This window comes from Pholcus phalangioides, unplaced genomic scaffold (genome assembly GCF_987345545.1).
Source record: "Pholcus phalangioides strain wild (caught in Gottingen) unplaced genomic scaffold, Ppha-v1.0 ptg000003l_1, whole genome shotgun sequence".
NCBI classification, from domain to species: domain Eukaryota; kingdom Metazoa; phylum Arthropoda; class Arachnida; order Araneae; family Pholcidae; genus Pholcus; species Pholcus phalangioides.
This window is the reverse complement of record NW_028301596.1, coordinates 42,477,494-42,502,707: the sequence shown is the minus strand read 5'-3', so window position 1 is coordinate 42,502,707 and position 25,214 is coordinate 42,477,494. Positions and strand designations below refer to the sequence as shown.

The 25,214-nt window shown below is 39.1% G+C and overlaps 1 protein-coding gene and 1 long non-coding RNA gene across 2 annotated transcripts; one reads left to right on the top strand and one right to left on the bottom strand.

Moving 5' to 3' along the window:
- The first annotated feature begins 396 nt into the window (after positions 1–396).
- LOC149088630 (uncharacterized) lies at positions 397–25,214 on the top strand. The gene is made up of 3 exons (XR_016195412.1): positions 397–994; positions 21,523–21,659; positions 24,639–25,214. It is a non-coding gene; the product is annotated as an uncharacterized LOC149088630 (long non-coding RNA).
- Positions 12,704–19,254, bottom strand: LOC149088631 (uncharacterized). The gene is made up of 4 exons (XM_089248281.1): positions 19,057–19,254; positions 16,639–16,698; positions 16,474–16,533; positions 12,704–16,368 (listed from the first exon to the last, which is right to left on the bottom strand). Exons 1-4 carry the CDS (start codon positions 19,207–19,209, stop codon positions 12,757–12,759), a joined length of 3,885 nt encoding a protein of 1,294 aa, XP_089104407.1. The 5' UTR covers positions 19,210–19,254; the 3' UTR covers positions 12,704–12,756.

The window sequence follows — 25,214 nt, the reverse complement described above, 5'->3', positions numbered from 1 at the left end:
GAAAGCAAAATCTATTCTATAGAAAGTTTAGGCCTTAAGATACAGTTGTACACGGTACTGCTGCCTTGGGGCCCCAGATGAGAAACACGGGTCGAATTACAAAGGGTTGTAAGAGAGTGAAAGAGATGGTCATCGAGCCATATAAGGTAATGTTTGTTTTTCAGGGGGTGTGATTAAGGGTCCTTGGCGAGAAGAATTTCTCCGAAGGTCTTAACGGTCCCCTTAAGTTTTCCCCTTTTTTCAGTTGTACCTCATTCCCCCTATCTCTCTCCCTTCTCCGCCAACTGTAAATTAAAACGCCGAATAGTTCCCTTCAGGACCTGTACTCAGTACAATTTCATATAGTTTTGGACAGCCAAGGGGCCTTTTTAACATACTCTCTGGGAAAATTCGCTCGCAGTCTCGGGAGATGATTTCTACCAAGGTTTCGAGAATTCTACGCTACTGTCGGAGGAGAGTTTTTTGCTCTCGCTTGTAATTGAAGCTTGCGCGAGTTATATATGTTCGCTCGCTGGTGATTTGAATTTACTATGTGCCTCGTTGAAAATAATTACGCTACCCGAAATGTAACATTCACGTTCCTGTGTTCTCGAGTAAATCGCGTGCGTCTACCGCTATGTGATAAATAACGATGGCACGAAAGAGCAGAAATCATATGGATGGAGGGTCTGGATCAATGGTCATTCCAGCAATTACTATGATAGAGGAAAAAAGAACGGCTTCGCCTTCCAAAAGGCCGATAGTAGCCAGCTAGCGATAGTAGCCAGTCGGTGAGTGCCCCTACCAACCTGTTCCTGAGAGGTGCTCTTAACAACAGGAGTGCTCCTACGAACCTGCTCTGGAAAGGTGTTCCTAACAACAGGAAGGATTCCTAGCCGCCAGTGACCTGCAGAATATGCGGGAAAATAAATTCCGTCTTCATTATGGACAAACCTCCATGCTCACCTTTTCGAGCTTCAACCGTAGTTTGCATAAATAGACAGAACGATAATATGTAAGTTTTTTTTATTTAAATCATTGTAAAGCGATGTTGTTTTTTTTTTTTGTCTCGGAAAATCTAACCTTCATTTGGTAGATGTTTGCATTTATCTGTATAACCTTTTTAATTGTTAAAAGGTAGCTACCTACACCATTATTTTCTATTGTTAAAAATTAAATATCTTCTTTTCCTTAAAATTTGACTCTGATTTACTTGCTCATGAAAGTGTTGTGTTGTTTTCTTTCATCTTATGGATTGCTAAACCCCTTGTCTTGATCCTGCAATATTTATTCGAACCTGGGTGAATGGATTCCAATTTTGAATGAAAGAAAAATATAAATTAAAGAAGAAAGGATCAAGACAATACTAGGGCGGGCGAAGGTAACACGTAATAACAAGGTTAACATCACTGTACATGAAGAAGAAACGGAACCAATCGTGAAAGAAAATAACTGAACTTGGCTTCTAATGGGATTGGATACTTCAGCTCATTTTCAATTAGCAGCAACCCGCTGCATGGGTTTTTTTTCCTTTGCGAGTTTGGCGCAGTTTTGGATCGCGGCTCAAAAACATTAAAAACCCCTGTCGCAGAAGAACTCCAACCGTCTCCAAGATAAAAATGAAATAACCAAAGGCTTATTTCACATACGGGAACGATTCTATACGAATCTTTCTTCTGGGTGATTGCTATCCCTTTAAGACATTGAACATTTGCCATGATTCCCTGTCCAGAAACAAACGATCCAATCCAGGACGATGCTCCCGTTTCGCACGCCCTTGAAGAAATATAAACGCGGCACACAGGAATTCTTTTCTTAAACACTTTATTTTCCCAGGACGAGAAGATGTATAAGAAGTGTGTTTTCTTCCGCTACTTAGAAATCTCGATAGCAAAATATAACAATCGGTGGTTCTCGAATCCGCAGCAGCAGCAGAAGAATAGGACGTCCCGGAATAGTAGATGGACTTTATCGTTTTCTTCTAATCCTGCTGCAATAGGGGGGGGGGGGGGTCTCAGTAAACTGGAAGAATGAGGAAAATGGAGCGCGCAATGGAAAAAAATAAAAGAAAATAATAATAATGAAAGAAATAGGACATTATCCGTTCTTCTCGCGTAGCTAGAGCGCATAAAAGTGATGGATGCGAATAATGCCCAGATGGCGGTAGTGATCGTGTGCTCTGTTATGGCACTTTCGCACGGAACACTAGAGACTTCTACCAGCCCCGCCTACCCCCCAAATCGTCTTTTACACTCTCTTACCTTTGTATGTTGCCGCCAGGACCACGTAAGAGATCATGAAGCGTGTGATGTTCGTCAGATTTTTGAAGAACACCTCAGGAAGGAACCCACCACCGCCGCCATCCGATAAGCGAAATTCAACTGCTTCTTGCACATTCAAGTAGCTCTCTATTTCTCTCTCTCCTGCCCTCATCCTTTTTCTTACACCATTAGGCTTAGTATATCACATTTAAGCAATGAAACAGCAGGAAATAGAAAACTGCATTTCTCTCTCTTCTCTTTCTTTACTTATATATTCTGGCAAGTTGTTGTCTTTTTTTTTGTAGTTTTTGTACAGCAGCAGCATCATCGCGTTACGAGAACTTCTTAAAAATTTAGCATCTTGACGAATTTGTTTGTTTGTAGATACACGCATGCGCCAAGAACGTGGATGAAGGTAGGCATGGAGGACAATATGCTGAAAACGGAAATTTTAATACTCTTTTCCCACGTTTTGTGGAGTTTTATGAGGATTTAGCACGGAAAAGTGAATGTTTCGGATTAAAAAGCTTTAAGTTTCTTCTTGTCCTTAAGAGGAAAAAACATAAAGCGAAACACTAAACTGTTTTTCGCCTCTATCAAGTAAATGAAACTCCATAAAACTGAACCTTCCCGCTATGTTTTTTACTCCTTTTATTAACTTGTTTAATAGTTTTCCGAGGTATTCCTTATGATTTCGTTTCGGGAATATTTCTTTTTGTATACAAAAGGGTTCTTAACCAGCGGTCCGCGGACTCCTTGGGGATCCTTAAAAAGGTCTCAGTGGTCCCTTGAGCTTGAAGGAGAAAGAAATTATTGTTTTCACCGATTTCTTCTCTCTCAAAAGAAGGTCCGTGGCCTTCGTCTAATTGTGACCAGGTTGTCAGCGTAGTGGAACCCAAAAGACTGAGTATACGGTGTATGTTGTTTTTCGAGCGCATCTGATCAGGAAGCGTATAAAAGTGATTTATATAATACAGGAAAAACCCTCTTAACCGTCACCTCTCAGATGCGGTCACCCCTCTTTTACGGTCAAAAAAATAATTACGTTCTTTTTAAACTCTTCAATAGTAACTCTGTCAGATGTGGTCACCTCTTTTTTAAGGGCGATATTTTTGTCCCGTCATAAGTCGCTGTGGTGAGATTTTTTCTCTCTCAAAATGATAAGGTTATTACGGTTAGAAATATTCAAAAATATCGCTATCTTATGCCAACTACAATCGAACTGCACATACACCTCGTGAACATTTTCCTGGAAAACTTCTGAGGAAAAAAAAAACAAACCAGTGTGCTGTGTGGATATATGTAATCTCTAACGCAGCAGTTCCCAAATAGTTTTAGTCGTGGACCCTCCCCCCAGAAATTTTGGTGTCTACCATGGAACCCCATTTATAGCAGAAGAAACTACAAACCGACAGACATGACTGCTGGCCGCCCAGAGAGACCATCTTGGGATGGTTTGCGCTCTTTCTCATAGGGATGGACGGTCTCGGAGAGCTAGCAAAAACTACGGCCATATTTCAGCGTAAACGTTCTCCAATAATGGAAGACATTATATCCAGTACCAGTAAATATGATGCAATGTAAGAGAGATGTCATCATAAGTATAATTTTTGTCCAATCATAACAATATTACTACTGCAGTCTACCAACGTTGTGCTTGTGCGGGATGCGTTTGCATGTAAATTTAAATAAAACTTTTCTTTTTAAGCAATTTATTTGTATCATTTTGTTTTCAACTTGGCATTTATTTTTTTTTATTATTCTACAATTCCGTGGATTCCTAAGGGTCCAGCCCCCCCCTTTGGGAACCGCTGGTCTAAGTCAAGGTTATGCACCTATGATGTAGTACCCTGACCAGGATAATTTCAATTCTTCAGCGCAGTTTGTACAAGGAGTTTATTTGAGACGTTGATCAAGTGCTCACGAGCACGAAATCAGACACGAGCATCGAGCACTATAGGTGCTTCAAGGAGCAACGCGTTGAAGATGCCTGTAGTACACCATAATTTCCCAAACTTTTTGTTCCATCGCCCCCTTCATCTTTCTCTCATCGCCCTCTCCCACTCAAGTGAACCCATAGGATCCTATGTTAAGTCCTTAGCTTCTATCGCCCCCTCTGAACCATTCCATCGCCCACCAGGGGGGCGATATTGACCACTTTGGGGGGAACACTGATGTACACGAAGGTCCGAAGGCAGCATGCCAGCTACTTACGCTAATTTCCACATCAAAAGTTACAGTGACAGATACCCGAATTTTGGTATTGTGAATCTCTTCCTTACTCTCTCAATGAAGAAACCTCTTTTTCCAAGTCTGGTTCAAGAGCTCGGAAATTGGGGGGGGGGGGGGAAGAAATCCATTACGAAATTTCAAAAAAAGATACCAATTAATTCCGAAATTATAAAGTTGAATTGACACAGAGATGTAGAGAGAGGGAACGTGAGGAAATAAATAAAACATTATCTCTGTCACAGAATATGCATCAAAAAATAGGAAGGAGAGGGAAAAGCTTATCGGTTGCAAAAAGAACTGGAATCTGCCAACGTTTCTAATTAAGTTCAGCAATGTTGGTTAGGACAGTATGAGAGAAAGAGAGAGAGAGAGAGCGAGATGGGAAGAGTGAATATACGAGTCTCTCTCTCTCTCTCTCTCTTCCATCTAAAAGTCTTTTTGGTATCTACTTAGAGATCTAATTAGACTTCGAACCAGAGCGGCTTCAGTGTGTGTTGTTCCCTTCTATCAGCCAATAAGACATTGAGTGGGACCTTATCTCTATATATGTTCCTATACTACTTACAGAGAGAGAGAGAGGAAAAAGGAGAGTAAAAAAGAGATCTTTTCTCACGACAGCTGCGAGTTTTAATTAATTTTTTTTTGCTCTCTATATCTCTAGAACCAAAGTTCTTTCTAATTCAAAAAAAAAAAGTTTTTTTTCCCTCTTCATTGAAAAATGAAATTTGATTGCAAAGTGCCCGTTAATTGAAATTAGAAACCCCCGTTTTTTTTTTCAACTTTCTCTTTCCCCCTTTACTTCGTCTCGATGCCAAATATATATAATTTAGACGCCCTTTTAATGTTAGTTTCCAAATCAAGAAACGGGAGTAGGGAATTTTTTATATTTTATTTTTTTCCAACTCTCTCTCTGTCTTGTGAAGTAATATTTTATGTATTTGAAAATATGTTGTGCGGCTGAATTGAGTGTTTTTGATGGATATTTTACTAGAGCGAAATATCCGTCAATTTCTTCAAAGGTATGTTATAGGAGATGTATGGATAGCAATTTACTTTTAGGGCTAGCAGTCCTTTGATTAATTATTTATGGGGGGTTTGAATGGGTGGAATGGAATCACCGATGAATTTGAGACTTATTGAATCGTGGTTTATGTCGAAAGTTGATGCGAAAAATGATTTTTTTTTTTCACAGTTGGTTTATCTTAATAGCAAAAGAATATGGTGTTCTGATTAACAAGCATTCCGATAAGCCGAAAAATGTTTAGTTCGGCCAGTGAAACGTTACAACAAATTCATGGGACTGATAAAAATAAATGAAATAAATTAGTAAAACCATATTTACATAAACCAATTAAGATCAATAAATAATGGTATTCTGATCGGGAAACTCTAACTGCACAGTATTATGATTGTCAAACACTAACCGCGCAGTATTATGATTGTCAAACACTAACCGCACAGCATTATGATTGTCGAACACGAAACCGACGGTTTCTGACAGGCAAGCACCAAGTGTAATGCAAACACGGCTACTTTTACCCTGAGGGTATAAATTTGGCCCAAAACGATAAAAATGGGTGAACCGCGTGTGCTACAAGCCGATTGCTTCAGGTTCGAATAGCATCCAGCGATTCCGCCAGGCCTTAGCACTAGTTAGGCAAGCCCACCTTTAATTCGCCTCTAGGTTGCAGCAGTACTGTTTTCATAACGTTGTCAAATACACGTGTTTTGTTGTTGTCAAATTTTCGTTTGCGCAAGGGGGTATCTAGTACATGTTTTATTGTGCAAACCCAATCTCTAAATGGTACTTTAGAAGAAGCAAATATTGTAGTTCTTGCTTGGAAAGAAAAGGGCGCGGTAACCCTCGTCGATAAGATACTCGCCTGAAGTACCAAAGGATGTTTAGAGGTGTCGTGAGTTCGATACCCGGTTCGTCCTTGTCAGAAACTTTCCTGACACAGGGCTACAACAGAAACGACGATACGCCCACAGAAAAAAATTACTACCGTAGGGGGGGGGGCGGGGTTCCCCATCAAGGAGGTTAGCGCACCAACATCTCGATGAGTATTAAAAAAAAGACTGCCGTTCAGATTCGGCAATAAATTGTAGGTCTAATTAGCTCTCGTGTGCAGAAAATGACAGTGGTGCGAAAAAAATGATCAAAGTGATCTAGGAAAGAAAAATACTTTCCAGGACTGGTTATGAGTTTAGCAGAAACTGGCACTATTGGGGGATTGCATGGAACCTACCAAAAAAGGCTTGGAAGTGGCCAGTAGAAAGAAAAAGATACCTTTTCCTACAAATGATCTGATATCGCACAAGTGCCTTCAAAGTTATTAAAAAAAAAAGGAATTTTTTCTGTAAATATTGTATTGTATAGCCAAGAATTGAAAGTTGTTTCCGAACTTATAAAAGACGGATATACAAAGGTTATACTTAAGTACCGTATCTATGTATAAAACTGGTGTTAGTAGTGGGAAAAGGGGGTTACTGGAACAAAAGACTTAGTACAGTCAAGGCTAGGACCGGAAAAAGGCGCAAAAGGCGTTCGATGTACGCATGCGCGTCAGGAGGTCCCGGTTTTATCCCCCCCCCCATTATAAAAGAGGAATGAACCCGTGTTCCACTTTCACTCCGATTAAAAAAAAAAAATGGAAGATGTATACCGAAATCCGAAGAGTGAGGGTAGTTATGGTGGTGTCGAACCATTATATCGAGCTCTAAAAGGGGAATTTTCTCGAACAAAAATAAGAAAGTGGTTAGAAGGGGAAAAATCTTACACACTCCATCGTGAAAGAAGAAAAAAGTTCCCCAGGAACCGTATTATAGTTGGTGCAATGAATCAACAATTCCAGGCTGATTTAGTTGACATGAGAAACCTGGTAAAATACAACGACGGTTATCAGTATATCTTAACGTGTATTGATGTGTTGTCTAAATATGCTTGGGCCATCCCGCTCAAAGACAAAACGGGGCGGAGCGTGGTGAAAGCGTTTGATCAAATATTTGTCGAAAGGCAACCACATGTTCTGCAAACGGATAAAGGCACCGAATTCAAGAATAAGGTCTTCCAAAAGTTTCTGAAGGAAAAAGGGGTCAAGTTCTTTACGACAGAGGATGACGTCACAAAGGCTGCGATAGCAGAAAGGTTCAATAAAACGCTGAAATCGAGGATGTGGCGATACTTCACAGAAAATAACACGCATAGATACATAGACGTGTTACAAGATCTGGTTTTTGGGTATAATAATAAGTTTCACAGGAGTATAATGATGAGTCCTACCGAAGTTAATAAAGAAAACGAAAAGAGGGTGTGGGGCAACCTCTATGGGAAGAAAAAGGTTAAAAAAGTAAAACAAAGGTTTTTTATCGGTGACCAGGTTCGTATTTCTCGTACGAAACACCCTTTTGAAAAGGGATACGAGTCTAATTTTACACATGAAGTTTTCGTGGTGGATGAATACATACCGAGGGAGATACCCGTCTACAGACTAAAAGATTTGATGGGTGAAAAAATTAAAGGGACATTTTACGAACATGAAATGACGAAGACCACACTAGAAGACACCTTTCCTATAGAAAAAATTCTAAGAAAAAGGAAGAGGCAAGGTAAAACAGAGCTACTCGTAAAGTGGATGCATTATCCAGAAAAGTTTATATCATGGATATAAATACAGCGACTCAATCCATCTTTACTCATTTCAACAAGATGGCTTCGTTCTACTTAACGCTCCCAAGCGATTCGAGCATGAATTTCTTTCCTGATAACACCCTTTCCAACTTCGTCACAAAACTCCCCAGCGCGTTAGAGTTTGATTCGGATATGGAAGTAGCTCTATCAGAGCTGATATTTCCCCATTCTTTCCACAACATAACGGAACGGTCTAACAGCTTTGAATTTAATTCTGGAGATGGAGTGATAAAAAAAGGTGTCATCCCTTGTGGTTTCTACGAGAGTACCACAGACCTGATTAAGGTGATGACGAGAAATTTTAGAAAGGAAGATATTGATTTGATTTTCAACAAAACCACGAAAAAAGTGAAGGTGGCTACGAGGAAAGGTGCTAAGTTAATTCTACATACAGGAATAGCAGAGAATCTAGGTTTTGAACCCGGTGAGATAAAAGGAATGATGATAGAGGGGCCTTTCACGGCTGATCCGAAACTAGACTTTCATCTGTTGTACGTTTATTGTGATATAGTCGAACCGCAGATTGTCGGCAACACCTTTGCCCCGTTATTAAGAATCGTAAAAACCGAAGGACACGATGGCGACATCGTCAACGCAGCCTTCGAGAGGGGTCACTACATCCCTCTAGCCCGAAGGAGTTTTGAAACAGTTCACATTCATATAAGGACGCACACAGGTCATCTCGTGTCATTTGAACGTGGGAAGGTGATAGTTAAACTCCACTTCCGACTGAAACATTTATGATGTCTTACCACCCGTATCGCTGTTGTATAGATAGCGTAACTGATTATTACGTCAACCAAGCGGGTCAAGGTCTTGGATATTATCAGGGTATACCACTGCAACGGGGTTACGGTTTCGGTTCAATATTCAGCTCCCTTTTCCGATCGGCTATGCCTTTGTTCAAAAAAGGAGCGAAGGCTCTTGGCCGTCAGGTTCTCAGGTCAGGTGTAGATTTTGCCAATGACGTCGTACAAGGTAGAGATTTGAAAACAGCTGCGGTGGAAAGAGCAAAAGAGGCTGGTCGCTTGCTGAGTGATAAAGCTTCTACGAAAGTTAAAACAATGCTCGGAGGACATAAAAGGAAACGCTTAGCGAGAAAAAACGTCATTCGTAAGAAAGCTAGGAAGGCAACAGCACCCGATATTTTCGATTGAGAAGATGGCTCTCATCATGACAAACTCACCCGAGTGTCTCAAAAGCGAAGTAGATTTGTTCGCTTTACCCCCTACTCAAACCGCCATAGAAGGTGGAGAATGGATTGAATTTCTCCCACTTTCCAGTATTAAAGACGGTCCGATTGAGTTCAACATTACAGGTAGCACCGAAGATTACATAGACCTATCTTCCACACAACTACACGTCAAGTTGAGGGTCACAAAGAAGGACGGTAAACCACTTCTTGATACCGACCTAGTTTCTCCTGCGAATCTACCGCTACATTCCCTCTTCTCCCAAGTGGACGTCTCTCTCAATGGTAGGAATATCACGAATTCGTCTCACACCTACCCTTACAGAGCCTATATCGAAACTTTGCTGAACTATGGTCGAGATGCGAAGATGGGTCCCCTCACTATGGAAGGTTTCCACAAGGACACTGCAGGTTCCATGGCCGACCACGAAAATAACGAAGGTATGAAAGAGCGGTCAAAACACATTGCAAACAGCAGATCTTACGACCTATTGGGAAGAGTACACTGTTCACTTTTTTTTCAACAAAGACTGTTACTCAACTTGGTAGATGTTAAACTTAGATTAGTGCGTTCGAAGCCATCGTTTTTTCTAATATCCTCGACAGCTGATTATAACGTGCACATAGATCATGCCAGCCTCTTTGTAAGGAAGGTGAGAGTTAACCCAGCTGTTGCCATCGGGCATGCTAAAGCATTGGAGAAGACCACTGCGAAATACCCTATCAATAGAGTACTTTGTAAGGTTTACTCTGTGGCACAGGGAAGCATGTCATTCGTCCAAGACAATGTGTATCTGGGTGCAATGCCTCAACGAGTTATCATCGGCCTAGTTGACAATGAATCTTTCAACGGTACATTTAGAAGCAACCCGTTCGATTTCAAGCATTACGATCTCAACTTCGTCTCCGTATATGTTGATGGTCGACCAGTCCCCCACAAACCCCTAGAGCCTAACTTTGAGACCGGAAACACCGTAAGAGCCTACAATAACCTGTTTCGAGTCGAGGAAGATCGTGGCATAGACATAACCAGAGAAGAATTTCATAGTGGTTACACTCTATTTTGTTTCTCCCTACTCCCCGACCAGAGCGACTGCGGACACTTACACTTGGTGAAACATAGTAATCTACGTGTGGAACTAAAGTTTGCGAAAGCACTACCTAAAACCATCTCGGTAATCATATATGGTGAGTTTCAGAACCTTATAGAGATAACAAAATCGAGAAGTGTATTGTGCGATTTCTCTGGCTGATGGATTCCGAACAGATTCGTCGAGCACTCCGCAGAGACCCGAAAACGAAAAAAGTTTTCAGGAACGTTTACGCTAGTGACGCGTTGCCTTCGAGAATACGAAATTATCCTACAGCTCTGATCGTTAACACAGATACCAGTGCAGAGTCTGGAACACATTGGTTGGCTATATATCTTCATGACAATTTGACCGCGGAGTTTTTTGACTCATTCGGAAGACATCCTTCAAACTTTCAGAAAGGTAATATCACGAAATTTCTGAGAAGATATCAACGACTCACCTACAATGACGTGGCGCTGCAGTCAGCTGATACCCAAGTTTGTGGCTATTATGTTATTTATTACGTGTACTGTAAATGTATGGGTGAAAGTATGAATTCTATTGTATCTCGCTTCAATGTGAACAACGATTTACGTGTGTTTAACTTTGTAAGAAAATACTTTTCTTTTTAATAAAATTGATTTGCACAACTCATGTCTCATCATTTTTCACGATGGAACCGTTAACGTTACACCATCCATTCACTGCCGTCTGTGCAGGTGCAAGCGGTAGCGGGAAAACATATTTTTTAAAGGGTCTGCTCGAACATCGTGAAAGGCTTATCAAACCTTTACCGAAACGCGTGATATGGTTTTACGGAGAATCTCAGCCACTGCACGAGGAAATTAGAGATGTTGAATTCCGAGACGATTGTAATTTCGAGGGAGTCTCCAATGCCTTACTGATTTTCGATGATTTTATGTCAGAGTTATCGGGAGAAGAGAAAATGGTTAAGCTATTTACTAAGTATAGCCACCATCGAAATTTATCGGTTATCTTTGTAACTCAGAATTTCTTTCATAAGAAACTGCGGGAAATAACGCTAAACGCGCATTATATTTTCCTGTTTAAAAACCGGAGGGATTTGAACCAAATCACCCATTTGGGGAGACAGTTGTATCCTACGAAATTAAATTTTTTCGAAGAAAGTTACGCAGATGCAACGAAATCTCCGTATTCATATTTATCGATCGATCTTAGGCAAGAAACGGATGAAAAAATGCGTTTACGCACCAACGTGTTACCCACGCAAACGCAGTATGTCTATCAACCGAGACGTTAAAAGACTGGGTACGTCAGCGACACTATTTATTCAACGATATGTCCGCGAGGAAGCAACAAGTGCTGAGATTGTTAAGCGGATGTCCTCAAAGACAACGTAAAGAATTATTGAAGCGGTTACCAAATTCTGACATCAAAACCGTTTGTGAATGTGCATTGAATTTACTGCATGGTAATATCCCAATATCCACCCTCCAAAAAGCTAAACTTCAAAAGTATAAAGGTTTGCTCCGTACGTTAGCAAAGAGGAAAACACCTCTTTATAAAAAGAGAAAGATCCTCATACAAAAAGGTGGTTTCCTTCAAGTTCTTTTACCCGCTGCAATCGGTTTGATTTCAAGTCTGATAGGACATGGAATTCGCTAAAAAAGTTATGGTACTTGTTCCAGAAGATAGAATGAACCGCCATGTTATTAAAGAGCCGCAGCTTACGGAACTAGATACTGAAATGGCGAAGATACTGAACAGTGAATTACCGAACGAGGTTAAAATAAAGTTTTATCAACAGATTTTGAACAAGAGGAATACTGCCTTAGGAAACAATTCGCCACTCGACCGTTTCGATGAAGAAGAAGAAGAACCTAAAATGCGCGATCTCAGTAAACCGCCGTTGAAGAAAAGTGCAACATCTGATATATTGTTAAATTTACCGAAATCTCACCGTGAAATATCGGGAAAAATTATAAGTCACCTTAAAGATTACCCAAATGTTATCAAATGGTCACCGAGCGGTCAGCTTGTGTATAAAGGGGTGGAGATAGATAATACAAATATTTCCGAACTGTTATCCAGTGTCGTGAGCATTCAAAAAAAGAAACCTGTTCCGGGTGAGAAAGAGTTTCTTCAAGGTTTATACGAGATAAGTTTACCGCATTATTACATAAGAAATAAAAAATATATGAAAAGATGGCTTGAGTTGTAAAAAACGTACTGGAAATAAAGATTTTCTTCTCTGAATTGTGTCTCCTGTTGTTAAAAAAAAAAAAACACACACACACAATCGTTTAGAAACATGTACAATAAGCATTTATTTTTCTGTTGGTTACATCAACTTTCTTCTTCTCCGTGGGGATTAATCGCGTGGTGTCCATAAGCTAATGTTGAAACCCCATCATCTAATATATAGCGTTTGTCATCAAGGGGACAAAGACTTACTTTTCGTACCATGGTTGTGTGGAGTTGGTGCTTAGTGTTCGTGATTTTTACCATCGTATGTCTGTACCGCACTTGATCGAAAAGCGAAGACTTGTACAGCTCATGATGCAGTTGATTGCAGGAAACGGTTTTGCTGACTCCCTTGGCCGTTTTCTTGTTTTCCTTAGCCGTAACAATGCTGTACATTTTTGAACGAAGACCGACAAACGATAGAATGGGGTCACCGGGGCATTCGTCCTTCATCAGCCCGAGCACTGCTTTGTTATGAGGGTTGTAAAGGGTGTGATTTGGAGGAAAATTGGAAGTGTCGAATTCGTCCATGTTGGATTTTATCACGCGGTGTAGATTTTGGGTTTCGATTGCATACGTTAACGAATCTGTGTCGGTGAAGAGAAGTTGCGCTTTTTCTCCGAACCGTGATTTAACCCACCGATAGTGAAAATCATAAATTTTGATTTTACTCACGTCCAGAACTACGAAACCCACATACATAGGACGAACTAATTTCAGTTTTAACCTTTTCATTTTTATGGCAACCAATCCATTGCTAAAAATTCTGAAGGCTTCAAAGGCTGGGGATGCAATTAATTTTTTAGCTTTTTTCTCCTTATGCACAATTTTTACGTTAACATGCTTCCGCTGGTTTTCCATGGTTTTCCCGAATACTGCATTGTTCATCAGTTTGAAGAACGATTTTTCGAAATCGTTCGAAGCTGCTTGACGGCGTTCGGTATTAAAGTCAATGTACGGTTTCAGCCACGGTTTTTGATTGAACTCTATAACCCTTTTTATATATTTTATTTTGAGACCGAGGGTGAGGTAGAGTTGGAGGTTGCGATAATGTACTACATAGTTTTCTTTGTCGTATAAATTGGGAACTAGCTTTGTGCATTCGGACGGTTTCCCCTCCGGGTTAATTTTCCCCCACACGCTCTTCATATGGTTTGAAAACAACTTTTCTGTTATCACCATGTTTTCAGGTGCTAGCGGATAATCGTTATGGTCATTGTGAAGTTCTTTGGGGTATTCTAGCCCGACTTCTAAGACATAGCCTTTCGGAGAGTCCTCGGGAACGTTTGCGATGTCTATGTTAGATATTTCCTCTGTGCTCAACCATCGGAAACCTGAATATGGTAGGTATTGGGACATAGCGTAACCATAAAGGTTATTTGCATCCCAATACACTATTTCTTTGGTCGGTTGATTGGGTTCAAACTGTTCGCTGTATCGGCTGTTAGCCTCAGCGTAACGATGGGTGATCATAGAAACACCTCCTCTAATACCGGATTCAAAAAACAAATGCATGTCTATGTCTGTGAGAAGTTCCAAATTAATATCGGTCATCCTCAGACATGCCGAAAAAGCCAAACCAGGGCCTGTATACATATGCGCAGGGTCAATTTTGTAATAGCTCATGCTAAGGTTCCTGAAACGTTCGAACACGTCTGCTAGTAAAAGCACGTCTGATTTTACGTAAAGGTCATGATAATCACCGAGATGTTGAATGCCGAATTTTTCCCATACGAGTTGTGCATGAGTGTAATCATCCACACTTATATCGGTTCCAGTTAGACTGCTGAAGAAAGCTTCGCGGGGTGGTAATTCAGTCTCTGAAAATCGAGAGAACGAGTCGATGTACTCGTACGGGTACACCCCTTTCCTCACAAGTAGGTCAGCATCTTCGAAAATGCTGTCAGTCAATCGAAAATCTGAACGGGTAAGATTGCCAACCAACTTATCTAAAGAAGCCGGTAGGAATTGAAATGAGTCTAAGAAACGTAAATCCCCAATCGAGAAAGAAATGTATTTCTCCAAATTATTAGGGATGACTGAGATATCCTGATCTTTGAAGAGCCCTGCCGCCTGCATGACTAGATGACTGTCATACCCTCTCAAATTATGTATTATTACAGGTACATGGTTAGAATATTTCAGCTGTAAATTGCACGCGTTATGCAACGCTGCAACGAACTCACCCGATATGTGGTCATGGTGTCGAACTCTATCACCACCCAACGGTTTCTCACACGTCATACATACAACAGCATCCTGAAATTTTTTCTCGTCTTCTTGGGATATGTTAAGGGGCTTCACGGTGTTAAGAATGTTTTGAATGCTAGCGTTCTCCTTCACCAGCATGTGAAGGAATACCTGCACGCAATCTTCTCCTCTATACACCACTGGGGGTTTATAAAGTGTGGTGTCAGGGCCTACTATAATATAACTGAAACCACTTGGTACATGTTTTTCTGTGTGGGTAGTGGATGAGTGTGTTGGGTTCGGAGTACAGCAAGAAATTTTCTCTAAGATACACTCAAAGTCAGCGTAAATCGTGAAAGGAACACGTAGCTGATACTGGTGCTGAGTGAATCTAAGCCATTTTTCATCTTCATTAGGCATACATATTCGTTGTAGACCGTGAGGTTTGCAATACTCTTTATGTTCGACCAACAAATTTTCTCTAGAAAACCTGTGTAGACAGTAAGGACAATAGAACCGAGCACCTTTATGCTTAGTTAGAGGGGATAACAACCTACTCATGTTTTTTATTAGACTGTAATGACTGGTATTTTCGTTACATATGTATAGCAAGTCAACGTGGTGAAGACGTTGGGTTGCCTCTGTCACCCTCATCGTGAAGATTTCATTATCCGCTAACCCATAGACATTGACAGAAATGTGTGGGTTCTGTTCTTCAAAGCGATTTATTTGGGTTATTTTGACTGGGAGCTCTATCCCACCCATGTTCAACTCATGCTCGAACTGTAGATATTTTGATACTCGTTGCGGATTCTCGTCTTGGGGGTGAAGGGCTGCTAATACACTCCAAATAAAACATTTATTATCCGTGTTTGAGATGTTTATAATCGCTTTTCTGTTCACGATTGATGGAGGTATGGGTAAGTAAGAAGCTGCTGCTAATGGGTTGTAGGCAGCTATATTCAGGTCTAATTTTAAAACCTTATCAAAGACCCACCCGCTGCCCATTCTTGTAAACTCGTCGAGCGAAGACAGAATTTTTTTGATAGCTGAATCTATCTTATCACCGAGTTCATCCTCAGAATGTATGAGTTCCACTCTCGAGCGGAAAAAAGGTTGTATAAATTCAATTTCATTGGATTCTGTTCTTCTTGAGAAGAGAACGTTCAGCACAATATAAAATTTAAGAGCCTTTTTCACACCTACTTCCCGGAGTATGATGTTTTGTATTTCGACTCGAACCTCGTTAAAGAAAAGAATGGGGTCATATGCGTTATCGGAAGTTGGTTCTATCACTATAACTGTGAAAGTGTTCAACGCATCTTCCTGTTGGTTTGGGGGAGCACCCGCCCCATGAAAGCATTGCCGCTCGTGATTTCGTCTGTTATCGCCTCGGGAAAAGCGTCTGCTGCATTTTCTACAAGTAAAAATTTTTTCTTTTGAGTGGATTCTTGTATGTCGACGTAAATCATGTAACCTTTTAAACACCTTACCACAAGTCTTGCAAGAGTTCGGTTGCGCATCCTGAAAGCAGAAATGCAACAACGTCTGAGAAATAATAATAAAATTCTCGAATCCTTTCATGTGTTTAAGTTTTTCCCTCAGTAATCTATAAACTTGATTACTTACCGTCTGTTTCGATGTGCCCGGCAAACAACCATCTTGTTCATGAGAATTCGATTGCGCATCCTGAAAGCAGAAATGCAACAACGTCTGAGAAATAATAATAAAATTCTCGAATCCTTTCATATGTTTATGTTTTTTCCTCAGTAATCTATAAATTTGATTACTTACCGTCTGTTTCGATGTGTCTGGCAAGCAACCATCTTGTTCATGAGAGTTCGATTGCGCATCCTGAAAGTAGAAATGCAACAACGTCTGAGAAATAATAATACAAACAGATAAAATACCTGACGAAGTGGGTACAAAAAATCTATTCATTTTATCTGAAATAATACACTATTCATATAAATAAAAATAGTTGTCTTATGGAAAAACAAAATACGTAAACATCAGGTACCCATAAGATTAAATGGCAACATCAAACACTATAATGAAAGAAACGGTCATGGTTGACGATATGGGAGAAAGACATTAATTTTATCGTTATGTGATTTTTATCTCAATCGATTCTTATGTCAGACATATCATTCACTATCCATACTGAAGTTGCCTTGTGCAGACATGGTTAATTATTATCTGTTTAATATGCATAAAAATGTGGAATTTTGATTTATGGTTTTTAAGTTTTTTCTCTTCTGGGAAAAAAATATTTCTGACCTGTTCTCAATTAATGTAACTCTTAAGTTGTTCACATCTCTCATATAGCATATCGATTTGAGTCACTGAGTATATAAGCGACTTTGAAGTAATATTCACAGGAAAACTCTTAGGGAAACATTGGAGTTCATTCTCCAAGATCAGATCTTGGTTTACCAGAAAATACCGGTCCTTTTTTATAAAACTTTTACTTCGTTTCTTAACCCATTAACGCCGGTTGGTATGGAAATTTGTCATTCGAAATTTTAATTTTTTCCTTTGTCAATAAATGGCTGAAGTGGTATCCTCATTATTTTTGTTATTCTCCGTTAATGGGTAAATACGAATTTTGAAAATATGTCTAATAGATTTGATTAAACGAGTAGAAAAATCTAACGCTAACAAACGTCAATCCGGAAAAGTTTTGCGCTTCATAAAATACTAGCTATAATACCCGACGTTGCCCGGGTTTTCTTCAATGAAGCTTTTTGGATCACTTGATATCTCCCTCTTTCTTTGAGGGACATGCAAACCGTGTCTAAGTTAACCAATATGATGACTCAGAAACGTAGAAATGTATATATATATTTTTTTTCCTTTCTTAAAGAGAGCTAGGTATTTCGACCCTTCTTTTTGAACTTCAAGTTATCCATCTGCCTATTTCAGCTTCCGCAAATGCTTGGTTAAAGCTGTGGAATTTCTTCGATGCACTTTATGGGTCCATAATTAATTTTAAAAACAACTTAAACTATATGAATTTATGCAGTTGAATATTAACGGAGACATTAATTTTCATGCTTGAGAAGATATAAATGAAAAGTTGAAAGCAATGTTATTGCATGAATATCCAACTCGAAAATAGTCCCGACTAATTACTTCGTATTTAATTTTTTTGGGCTTCGTATCTCTAAACGGACTCAATATTTCAAAACTTGAGAATTCAATACAATTTTTTAAATGATTTATGTGGTGAAAAACCCCACTAAATTTCTGCATTTCTATAGTAAAATCAGCAATTTTAACACTGATTTCAATGAGGATCACCATTTTCCAGGTCCTCAAAGCGATGATGATTATAACGTCTATTCGAAAAGCCTCATTACTGGGAGTATTGAAAATGTAGCAAACCATTATAAAGGCATAAACTATTATACATACACTGACAGAAGTGACAAACCATTAATAAAGGCATATCTGAAACGTATTGTTAGGGAACCACGGTAACCAAAGTAAACGTTCTGAAAGTAATTGTTGAGACCCAAAACCCATTTGTTGCCAGACAGTTTTTAACCCATTTACCCAGGTCTGACAAAAGTAGCCTATTGTTTAAGTCGGGTCCCATTTGGTACATATGCAAAATTTGACGACGATCGATCTAAAATTGTAGATTTCCATAGAGAATATATACACACACAAAATCAATTTATATATAATGATATCCCCCCAAATACTTCAGATCTCATGTGACCAAAGTATGATTATTTTGAATCAAACTAGCCCCCTCCCCATTATAAAACCCTTTTTTCGGTGTTGATAAATATTTATTGTTCAATAAAATATAAGAGAATTTATACTCAGTTGGATACATAATATAGTAACCGTCAATGCTTTGCAATGTTCTAGAAACTTGGGAATTCATTGTCTATTAAAATATTTTGATTCAAATGCACAATGACAGAATTTCATAAATTCTACGAAAATTTTTTTTTCTTCCTATTATTTGAACTCTGATTTGTGAAAGTTAAAATGTTACTGGGTTGGATCTAATGTTTAGAGTTCAACCAGTCTTCCATATGGGTAACGTGTAATCCAGTATTAGAGAAAAATCCCTGTATTTGAACCGGAAAATTTAAACATTTCAAAATCAAGTCTTTCTTCAAACCCAAACATAATATATACTAATTAGAATTAATTGTAAAATAAATTTGAAGTAATAATATCAAAAGTACTTACAGTAACTTTCTGCTTTTTCGGAGAAGACGGTGTATCGAAGAAGTCTGGTTGCACTTCGCTAAAATGTTCTTCGATTTCGTAGAAGTCGCACAACGCGTTCAGTTCGTCAAGAGGTATGCCAAAGTCCAGAAAATCTTCGTTAAGATCCGACATCTTTCAAGTGAGGAGAGTTCATCAAGCGGATGGGGTTTTTATTCACCTAAGGGGGGGGGGGAGAAAGTTGATGGGGCTATTTCCCTCATAGCATCCAACAGGGTAGGGGATCTTTACGTGAATAGAGGTCCTTCACGCGTAAAATAAAGTTTTCAAAATCTAACTTGTTTAAAAAGTTCGGATGAACATTCAAATCCCTAGCAATACTCTTCATGTTAATTTTAGCGAACGCCCGGTTGAAATATCGCACGAGTCGTATGTCAAAAGATTGGCTTAAACAATCATGAGAACTCTGACCCGGGGCATCAAGATCACATCCATCACATTGGAAGATGTCGTTGATACATTCCTCGAGCATGTCACTGAGTTTTTCAGCATATGCAATTTCAGGATCCGCGGTCTCTGAAAATGATCCGTTTTTCTTCATGCAATCCTGCATGAAGTCGATGCACTTCACACGTCTTAAATACGACGAGCACTTCGCTGCCGGATCAGCTAACTTCATGAAACAATCGCGGTAGATTGTTATATAGTTCTTAGCCGTATTGAATGTACCGTCTTCTTTTTTGTAAATCGGTTGAAGCAACACCTTTTCTCCGTCTGACTTCACCAACAGATCTTCGCATACCACAAAAAAGAATACTTTTCGGGGTTCATTCGACATCATCTCCCGTAAGGTCTCAAATACGTAGGGCGTCATCGATATCCCTTTCTTTGTAGGGATAAGGGATCCATCTCCACCAGATTCAAACATTCGTAAGTGAACTTTTAAAGTATTTTTGAAGATGACTACCGATAGGTGTACGCCATCACATACGGGAAACATGCTCACTTCGCTGGGTGCTATTTTCGGACGTTTCATCGAGTTGGTCTCATCTTCCTTCTGAACACGTTTTACGGCGTTCATAGTATCCTTGCTGGATGTTGTTTCCATGGCAGATAACTGAAAATATAATGAAAAATATTTTATCGTCTATCTATAATTATTTAAAACGAAAATAAAATAGAATATAAGAAATATTAAATTTTTACTTACACGAGAGTTCGTGAAGACGTGGAACTACTTCAGGAGCAGCAGATGAAGCAACTGAAAATGAGGGTAGCACCTGTATAAATAGGTAGTTGGCGTTATCCGCTTGCGGAAGAAAATGCAGTGATTTAATATGAGAATGCTAGTGCGTTAGCAGGTGTTCGGACCGAAAGTAAAAGTGGCTTTTTGTCAGCGGTGAAAGTTTTCTTGGAAAAAAAGTATATGCTATATTCCCACAGGTTAACAGGTGTTCTATATCCAAAGGAAAGGCCAGCAAAAGTAGGTCGAGCAAGGTGCATCTTCTGAGAACGTCCCCCTTGAAAAAAAAGTATATCCCATATTCCCACAGGTTAACAGGTGTTCAATATCGAAAGTAAAAGTAGGTCGAGCAAGGTGCACCTTCTTGAGAACGTCCCCCGGGTGAACAGGTGCATAACGATCTTCTCCGAAAGTGAAAGTAGGGGACAGGTGCGATTTTCTTGAGAACATCATATTGGGTATTCTTTTATAACGGATCAATTATAATTTTCGTATGAAAAAAAGTCCTGTAGAATATATTCCCGAAGTTCAAGGACCCTATGAATAATCCCCCCCAAGAAGCACCTGACGCGCATGCGTACATCGAACGCCTTTTGCGCCTTTTTCCGGTCCTAGCCTTGACTGTACTAAGTCCTTTGTTCCAGTAACCCCCTTTTCCCACTACTGGTGTTGCTTAGTTTGTTTTTTTTAATTGATTTTTTAACATTTATTCATTTTTTTGACGAGGAAGTGCCGGTACCAGTGCAAACTAAGAATAAATGATGCGTATTTTTGTACTGACAATGTGAGATTACCTTTTCTTCAATACCAGTGGGTTCCATTGCTCCAAGAATGTTTTAGTGTTTTAAAATAGGAATATTTGATGTGGGACAAAGTTCTCCCAATTCATGTGGTACTTCGGCCCAAAATAAAATAAATAAATAAATTTAATAAAAATATTATAGAAAGTGGATTTGTTGTATCACAATTTTCTAGAGAAAGGGTTGAACTATCTAAAATATTAACCTTAAATCCCGGTATTTATTACTTGGTATTTTCTAGCGTGAGATTAAACAAACTCATTCATGAAAGTGTTACGAAGTAATCCGTGTTTATTTACGGCACTGTTTTTTTGCTTGCAACTGGTCACTCAAGTTAATCTGTAAATATGCCGCGGGTCACTTGAATGGTTTAGGGGTGCAGTTCCAAATTATCAAAGTGTCAAGGTATCTTAATTCATTTTTACGGTTTATTATGTTTTTTAGGTCGCAGCCACATCAGTTGACTCCGAGGGCCACATTTAGGCCGCGAGCCATGGTTTTAGCATGTATACACTACTGTATCTTGATAGCAAAACACTACAAAGTTTCAGACCAAATAATACAAGCGATACTCTTAAAGGGTAAGTAATAAGTGTATCTTTCTCCCATATCTCCCAGTAACTATTCCGACTTCTTTAAACGAAGCCACCACCAAACCAGAAAATGGCTCCCACTCTGTTGCAAAGAGGGTAAAAACGAAGCCGTCTTTCGCGTATCCAATGCAATATCATTGTACACTGCATTTGATTGGCAATATCAACTGTCTCATATCCTCAGTTTTTAGAAAAAGTCTTCAAACCTATACTTGTCGAAATTTTCGCCGATGTCGGGTCTTTTTTGATGTTTTTCCAGGAGAAATAAACAGGATTTTTTTCCACATCTATTTCCATGCTCGTGCTTCTGAGAAAAATGATTACTATCTCGTGAGATGCCGTTCCGAGATAAGAATCGGTATATACGAATGCAACTAACAGCGATGGATAGGAATCTTGAATACTATTCTCGTATGAGTGTAATTTTAGGATCACTTTAGGAGAAAGTCTAATTTGTATTTAATAAGCGTTTAGCAGATATCATAGGTTATATATAAGATTGTGATCTAGTCAAACTTCTCAGACGTTTATATTCACTTACACTCAAGAAACTCAGAGAGTAAATTGGTTCATGTGTAGCAAAACATGGTTAATTCGAATTTTCGGATAATTCGAAGCTGGAGGAGAAAAAATGATTTTTGAATGTGAAAATTTAGTTCGGAAAATTCTACAAGAAGCCAGACTTTGCTTTTCTCGATCAAATTATTAAACAACAAACTTTTGAAGAGTAATTAAAAGTTTGAAAAATTTGTTTCCTCTTCTCTTTTTTCTTGATAATTAATGATTACCCATTTTAACATTGTTGAGCTGGAGTGCGCATCGAGACTGTGTACTACTTAATACCGATTATGCTTTTCATCCTATAGATAAAGGTGTACTATTCAAAATCTGAATTCATTGTATAATATACAATGAATCTGACCACGTACAAACAGTTTTTATAATTGCAGTTTTAATTTTGTGTTGCTGCATTTTAGAAGCATGTGACATCCATATTTGTTATGGGCATCTTTTTTCTCAGCCACCCTGTTGGGCATTTTGCTTGTTGTGGGGCCTTGTGATTGTATGTGTATTTTTCGTCGTCATTAAGAGTATGGAAAGTATCGGTCAGTTCTTATTGCCTTGATAGAATAAGAATGATAAGCAAAATTTCGGAAATACTTTCATAACGGATGATCATGAACTGTTTCCGTAAATCAGTGGAGTAATGTAGGATCAATTATTATTATAATTGAAAATTTTTTGAAAATTTGGGAAACAGTTTCTGATGTGAAAACTGTATGTGATGTGAATGTTAATGATTAGTGGCACAATCTGCAGTCATTTTGCAGATCCAGGATAGATTAAGTGGATAATTCGAACTTTTTCCTCCGTGACTCTGGATTTCGAATTAACCAAGTTCGACAATTAACAAGTTTCGTATTTTGAGCAGGGCGGGACTTATACTACTCTTGATAGGAGTGCAGATGCACCGAGCCGCAAAATCATTAGGGGGCTCGGTAAATGGAGTTCGGCGCAGGACGTTCGGACGCGGCTGTTTGGACGCAGCAGTTTAGACGAGGCTGTTTGGATGCAACTATTTGGACGCGAGACACTTGGACGAAGGGAAATAGGCCCGATCATTACAATCGTTAATTACGTCTTATTCGGAAAAAAATATTGAATCAGAACCGTGTGTTGGAGGTCCAAATATTCAAGCAATGCACAATAATTCAACAAAATTTCCTTCTGTAGTATTGCATTGTTGCCAGTTCAAGTATGAAATACTACAGAAGCGAATTTTGTTGAATTATTTTCTATTGTTGGATTTGATCCTACAACACAGTACTTATTTAAAATTCTCCAACAATGGAAATTTGTCTGAGGAAGCAGAAAAACGGATATAAATAGAAACGCCATATTAGTATTTGAAACCTCTGGTGCATTCGAGAAGAATGGAATCATTTTCTTTTGGGGTTTTTTTTGCCTGATCACAATAAGAAATGTGAATCACTCGAATCCGGGCTCAGGCCAGGATTACACTAGAAAAGTTTGATAAAAGATAATTTATAAAACGAAAATTCGATCAATAAGCGTATCGGATACTAACTAATAAGGCTTATCGGTTGTTTTTTCAAAGTTTTGTAAAATATCTTTTATCAAAATTGTATAGTGTAATCCCTGCTTTAGAGAAATTGTCCTCTAATTGCTGTAAGATCGAAGTCTAGAGAAAAACAAAAGAAAAAAATATTCTTCCTTTAAATGAATGCGTCAATATGCCCTCGGAAAACCGTTTGTTTTCCGCGAGGACTATTGGCAGCTCTCAGGCTGAAAGGTCCTACAAACGGTTGAAGATTTACAGATCTAAGTTTTCCCACCGTTCGGACAGGAGCTAGTAGCCCTTCTCAAATATTTGTGCGCGAGCACAAATCTGAGCGAAAATGAGATGACAGCATGTCGCTTTTGTAGGCCATGCATGTTCGGGTTCATATATATATGAACGTTTAGTCATTTCCGGGCAAGAAACTTCATAGAGACCCGAGTCGAAGACTCCATACCGTTTCGGGATTTACTGTCCGGGGCAGAAATCGAGGCTAAAACTAGTTGACGTGAATTTTCCCCGACGTAGTCGATGAGTAGGTCTACGGACGATGTTGTTTAATGATTTTTTCTGTAACTAGTCTCCATCTCGTTCGATAAAGAGTTGCCATTAGTCTAAAATCGTCCGAAGTCTCGCTACCTTCTCGTTGGTCGGGGCGTTGAATCGGGGCCTTTGCCTTAATGAACTGAAGCGAGCGGGCGTGCGTTAGGACCGCAGTGATTCGGGATGTGTAGGAGGCTCACAAATATCTAGAATGTGTGAGTGATGACCGACGTTTTCTTCATTCCAAAACAAGGTCCATTAATAAGAAACAAAAAAAAAAAAAAAAAAAGGATTATTTTAAGGAACGCAGATTCTCAATAAGTATTATTCATTCTTACTTTCAGGAATTTCTGGAACAACGGTAGTCAGTGGTTTTCGTGATGGACTCTCATTGCGAGGACCAGGTCGATTTCTCAACATGTGAAACAACAATAACAAACCGATCATGACCCTCCGATCTGTCCCCATAAGAGATATAAGCTGGTTACCCAGAAGGTTTGGGCCATGGTGGAAGAGCCGGAGCACTAAGCATCGAAAGATCACCCGCGGGAAAGAAGACACAAAACTGAGGTTACATTGGACAGGTGCTTACAAAGCTACGCATGTCACCAGCGGGCCTCGAAGTTGGGCCCACAAAACTATAGACATATTCAAAAATTTCAAATTTTTATCGATTTAGTGTTTACGCTACTTATTTTGAGTTAATTTGTACAAATATTTCTCGGAGTATAAACATCTGTATATTCGTATAAATATTTCTTTCACATTTTGTAATAATAATGCTATGTCTTTCTGGGATGCCGACTTCCTCCCTGAAAATACATATAATTTGGCTCAAAGATGAACAACGGAAATTGCCTATAAACATTTGTCTTTTAATATTACTAAAAAACGTATGAATAAATAATTTTTCTCATTTC